A 6000-nucleotide genomic window follows, 5' to 3' on the forward strand; every position below is an offset into this window, starting at 1 on the left:
GTGCTGTGCCACGGATACCGACACAGTGGTTCAGTCGGGACAAGAGAACAGAATGATCCACTGTGTCAAAGACTGCTGTGAGGGCCAACAAAGGAAGAACCAATAGGGAGCTTTTGATCAACAGACATAACTATATCATGATGTACTTTTATTCAGTTATCAGGTCTGCTGAATCACACCAGTGAGAAGATCCTTACAGAAAACCTTAATGTAACCCATAGACCTTATTAGAGCATCACTAAATTAAACATTCACAGATCCTATGTAACCTTTTTTAACTGGGATTCCTTCAGTTTTAGGGAAGTCAGTCAGGCCAGTAGGTAGTCCATCAATGTGTACTACATTGATTTGTGTCTAGACTCACAAACTACTGCAGAAAAAGGGTCCCAAAATGACTATGAAGGCTGTGTCAGCCAAGCTGTCCTCAAGCTGTGTTGAGTGAGTCCACATGTGATTTTAGCTTCTATCAGAACATTCAGGATGGTGTCTGCTCTAAATGTGGCCAGCTAAGTCTGTCAGTAGTTGAAGACATTCTGAATCTTAAGTTTCTAGTACTTTTCTTGTGGCTGAACATCACCCCCCAAATGAACTACTGCATGCCCTTATTGTCTATTTGGCATTAAAAAGCAGAGAATGCTCCCATTTACACGTTCTTCCTCTCTTCTCTCCTTCTCTTTTATCCTCCCAGGATCTTCACACTGTACAGCAAGTCTTTGCCACTGGACCTCGCGTGCCGGGTTTGGGACGTGTTCTGCAGGGACGGCGAGGAGTTCCTGTTCCGCACAGCGCTGGGCGTGCTGCGCCTGTATCAAGATGTCCTGACCACCATGGACTTCATCCACATGGCTCAGTTCCTCACCCGCCTGCCAGACCTCATCCCCCCTGAGCAGCTCTTCCAGCACATCGCAGCCGTTCACATGACCAGCCGCAACAGGAAGTGGGCGCAGGTGGGCTTTTGTGGTCGGATTTATGTCCCAATGCATATCAAAACGTTTTCACAACATTAATGTGTGGGTGTGTGTGATAGATCACCACAAAGTGACACATAATTGTGACGAGCACAGCACATTTTGTAATTAAGATTCTGAAAAGTGTGGCTTGCATCTATCCCCGTGCCTAGCAGCCCATCGAGAGGCTGTGGTTTTTGCCCTTATTTGCAAAATGGCTCAAACTCAGGTTAGCTCAAAGTCTTTCCACAGATACTCGATTTAATTTTAGTCTGGACTTTGACTGGACCGTTTTCATGCTGGAATCTGCTGTGATTTGCAGCATTGTGCTGTAGCTCTGACTGTATGTTTTAGGCTCGTTATTCTGCTGTTTAGTGTGCCCCTGCATAGCTAGTGGCAAACTACAAGGAGGATTTTGTTATGGCTTTCTTCTAGCAGTGACCACACTTCCATACATGTATACATTTCAGATTTATGGGGTTCAGGATGAATAGTTTTCCTGTCAACTGATTCTCCTACCTGAGCTGTGGATTATTGCAGCTCCTCTAGAGTCACAATGAGCTTTTCCTTGCCTGGCCTATCAGCTTTAGGCCAGAGGAGCCTCAGTCCAGTCCTTGAGAGCTGCTCTCCTGCTTCGACTACATTTAGATGCGTCTCTTCTCAACTGGAGTGGCTGAATTCCCTCATCAGCAGGATTTCTTTAAAAGTTGTAGCCAGGTAGCTCTGGAGGACTGGACTTGGGCCACCCTGGTTTAGCTGGATGACCACATCTTTGTAAGTTTAAGATCATGCCATCCTTTTTCCATGTTCAGATGATGGGCTGGACAGAGCTCTTTAAACCTTTGGTTATTGCTTTTAAACGTCCCCCAGCTCTCTCCTTGGCCTCCACGCTGCAGCTAGATTTGTACTGGGACTAAATTACAAATCAGTTGCACCTTCATCTTCACAATTCTGCACTACATGTTGTCGGTCTATCACATAGGAGACTAGATTTGAAAAGTGTCTGAATAACCAATCTGCGCATTTTGGTATTCTTATTTTATTCTCATTTCACCTCTGAGCAGGGATGGAGCACAACTGAAAGGAGTCTGAAAGCTTCATTTGCCGTGAGTTTTGAACCTCTCCCCCCTGCCGTCCCCTCAGGTCCTGCAGACGCTGACGGAGCAGAAGAAGTCGGGAGCGAGGCTGTCCGGTGCCGAGGCGCTGAGCTGAGGTCCGAGGGAGCGTCACACGCTAATCCACTCAGACCCCCCCCTCCCGCTTTCATGAAGTGCGGGACCTGAAAGAGACAGAGACCCCTCCCACCAGCCTGGGGGCACATCCCACTGTAGCTGCTGTGATGGAGCTCTTTGTTAGAGCCGTGTCGCTGAGCAGACCCTAAACCAGCATCCACGAGGAGGGTCTGTCCGTCATGATGCACGGGCGCGTTAAAGGAATACGAGGCCTTATTTTACCCCCCCCAACACCCACCGTCCCCACACCCCCTCTACCCTCAAGCCCAGCAGCGAACTGGAAACTGTAGATGGGGAAAAGGTGAAGAATGTAACACACTCCCACGTTCATGAACATCTAGCTGGCTGACTCAGACCTCCACAGACGGAGGAAGCCACAGACATGCCACTGAAGTTACTACATCAGTCCCTCCACTCATCTCTGAATCCTCCGCTGTCAGCAGGCTCCACCCTGTTCCACTCGTCTCGTTCTTCCTCCGGTTATTACGACGAGCCGCATACATTTTCTTTTTCCAGATGTAAACCAGTCAGGGAACATAATTTTCACCTTAAATTTCCACCTTTTGCTTTAAATTCAAACCAAACTTGACTCCATTGTGAGTTCAAACTTTTTTGCTTTTTAGTCAGTTTGCACATTAATCATTCCTTTTTGCCGTCTGAAAGTGATTTCTCATGGTGTTGTGTGTGTCTTATTTTTCTTAGGGTTGTTTTCTGAATCATTCCATTAATTCAAATCCTCTGACCTTTCTTTGCATTAAAATCCAAGAAGCTGCAACGCGAGCGCAGCCGAGCTTGAAGACCTGCTGGCGTGCGGCGCTCCTCCCATGATAGCAATGAAACAACTCTTAATAGAGTTCAAATAAGCTGCCTGGAAGGTTGTTTTTTTATTTTTTACATCCATAAAACTGTGTGAACTCAAAAAAAAAAACATTTGACAAAGTTGGTCTAAACACTGCAGATGTTGATTTTTTTTCTTTTATGCTTTTAAATGTTTGTGGTACATTTCAGCTTTGTAGTGTCCTGGTGTGTGTGTGAGGTCTTTGTGCGATTATTTAATATTTATCAAAGAAAAAAAAAAAGTGACGAGTAATGAACAGGGCTAGTTCCTCTGAAATGAAATGAAGGCTTGTGGCTAAGTTTCTCCTCTGCAAGTGAGCTGGGTGTAAACATGTCGCATCAGGTTTGCACACAGATCAGGCTTGGCCGCAGGGTGCGTGTCTACCTGATCGTGGTTCTGGGGTTTCTGCACACATGGCGGCGAGAAAGCTGAACGTGTGACTATGTTTTAATGGTTGAGATAGGAGCAGGTTACTTGATTTATAAAAACGAATGCAGAAACCAGCACTTTTCACCGTCGTCTCTGTTAAAACGTGTAAAACAAATGATGGTTGATGTTGAAATAAACTTCAGATTCTCAAGCTAGCTCTGCAGTTTAGGTCCTGGATCCAGGAAGGAGCCGTCGGGGGTGCTGATGGCGAGCTTTAACGTGGGGTCCCTGCTGCATCCTCAGCTCCAAACTACGTTTCAGCCTGCCAATTGGTTAAACAGCAGTTCACAACTGAAGCTGAAACATGATGATTTTTGTACAGATATTAATGTTAAAAGCTGACTTATACTGCACGACTGATTTAATGACTCATGAATTGACAGAAAACATTAAGCAGCAGTGAAACGTTGTAAAACCTCTGGGTTTGAAACGCTGGCCCACTCTTAAACACCTGTCAACACGATACGCTCCTGGTTTAGACGGGCTCCTCCAAAGCGGCGCAGGATGTTAGGATCCGGCGTTGACGCCGTTTCAGTCAGTCTTTTGTGGCCTTCAGTGGATTCACACTGTGGTGAACGTGTCATCCCATCGTGACCAGGAGCGGGTGACGCCTGTATGTGAAGTGCTAGAATCTGTGAAGTTAATTGTTTTTCTTAAGCTAAACGATCCACATTTGCTTTTCACCAAAAGTGCATGAAACAATTGTCTATCTGGGGAAAAAAAATAAAAAATTCAGGCCAGTTTTTGCCTAACCGGGTTGAAAGGCGCAGAATCTCGATTGGCCGTTTGGATCTGAAAGCCAAACTCGGTCATAATTGCTGCTTTCTGTCCTGATTTGCGTTGCTGCTGCATTTATGTGATGTGACCTTTTTCTTTTTTTGCCCTGTGAAATGATGCAGGTAGATCTCCAAATAGAGTCTTGAGATGTTTCAAGGTTTAAAAACAAAAACTGTTTTTGACTGCTCGGATTCACCTCAGGGTCCGTAGAAGGCTTTCTGTTTGTTTTCTGCTTTCACACCATCCTGTTTCTGCACCCCACCACCACCATCCAGCTCCTCCTCTGTGGTTAAGACAAAAACCCACAGGACTTCTATAAAGCTTTTTGCACAAACATGTCGGCCTTTGCATTGAGTTGTGCCTCGCACCGTCACTAAATGTCATCACTCATGGTTCAACGGGTTTCCGTCTCTTTTGTCGTCTTGTTCAGTTTTTTTTCTGTGCCGAAGTTGTTTCGTGTCGATCTTTTCTCTGTAACCTGTGCTTGTGGTAAGAAGGTAATTGCACAAAGATGTTGGTCACTAAGATGTTACATTAAAGGCAAAGCCTGGTATTATCTATCAACACTACCTGTCCACGCTTTAATCCACGGCACCTTTGCTCCGTAATCAGGTTGATTTCTCGGTTTTGTTTTACTTTAATTCCTTTTTTTTTTTTATTTAGAGACCCGTGTACTGTAGAGGACTGAAACATTTGTGCAGACAGCAGAAGGTAGTCATGCAATTGTATCTCACTTGAAATGTATATAAATGATGGTTTTATCGAAAATAAAAAGCTCTACGTACCCCGCTGCCTTGTGTGTCTGTTGAATGAACTGCTAATCTACCGGTAGAAAAATGTTTTCTGCCACTCATTTCAGAAAGTGAAACCCTCATAGGTTCATTGCAAGTAGTGAAATAATTCAAGCGTCTGTTTCTTGTAATTCTGATGATTATGGCTTACAATGAAAGCCCAGACTTCGGTGTGTCAGAAAATTAGAATATTACACAAAGTCACACCAAGGTCAGGCTTCAGAGAAGTATGTGCTGGCTTTTTTTCACCTGAGGCAATGGGCCAAAATAAAAAGCATTTTCTCTAAAGATGTCTTCAAAACAATAATCCACGGCTTGGTTAAAGCTAAACTGGATTACTGTAATTCTTTATACCTTTCAGAGAGTCAGTCATCCTTACTTAATTTATTTCCTATGCTCCACTTATCTAGAACAAACTTCCAGAAAACTCTGCCTTCCACTATTCTAAACTTTTTCTGAAACGTCATTAGTTCAACTTTGTAGTCCAACTGTTTTTAATATTTGCTTTGTTTCTATTTTACCATGTTTTATTTTGTTTCACTTTTCCTACATTTTATTCCAACTTGCTTTTATTCTGTTTTATTTTCCTGTATTTTAATCATGTAAAGCAGTTTGTATTGTCTTTGTACTGAAATGTGCTATAGAAGTAAATTTGCCTTACTGCACGTTGTGTTGGTGCAAAACGTGGCTTTTAACTGGAACACAGAGGAGAGGCTGAACCATTCCTGTTTTATCCTCTCAGCACCGGCTGCCTGTCACATTTACAGTTAATTTTAAAACTTTGTTTTTAGCGCTTTAAGTGGTGTTGCCCCATGAGCTGCTGCATCTGTACTTCCCTTTACAGTCACCCAGATCAGCTAAGCAGCTCTTCCTGGAGGTGTCAAGGAGAAGGTGGAAGCTCATGATTTTGCTGTTTTAGCTCCCAAATTATGAACTGCTTTGCTACTGCTGCAAATTAAAAATATTTTTTTCTCTAGATATTTTTT

At 43.8% G+C, this 6000-nt stretch overlaps 1 protein-coding gene across 6 annotated transcripts in view; it reads left to right on the top strand.

Moving 5' to 3' along the window:
* tbc1d14 (TBC1 domain family, member 14) overlaps positions 1 to 5007 on the top strand; it is a 47016-nt gene extending 42009 nt beyond the window's left edge. For all 6 annotated transcript variants that reach the window (XM_021315878.2, XM_021315877.2, XM_036146242.1 and 3 more), the window contains 2 exons: positions 689 to 947; positions 2091 to 5007. In XM_021315878.2, coding sequence (XP_021171553.2) covers positions 689 to 947; positions 2091 to 2159 — 328 coding nt within the window. In that variant the 3' untranslated portion in view covers positions 2160 to 5007. The remainder of the gene's footprint in view (positions 1 to 688; positions 948 to 2090) is intronic.
* The last annotated feature ends 993 nt before the right edge of the window (positions 5008 to 6000 follow it).

This window comes from Fundulus heteroclitus, chromosome 14 (assembly GCF_011125445.2).
Source record: "Fundulus heteroclitus isolate FHET01 chromosome 14, MU-UCD_Fhet_4.1, whole genome shotgun sequence".
Classification (NCBI taxonomy): domain Eukaryota; kingdom Metazoa; phylum Chordata; class Actinopteri; order Cyprinodontiformes; family Fundulidae; genus Fundulus; species Fundulus heteroclitus.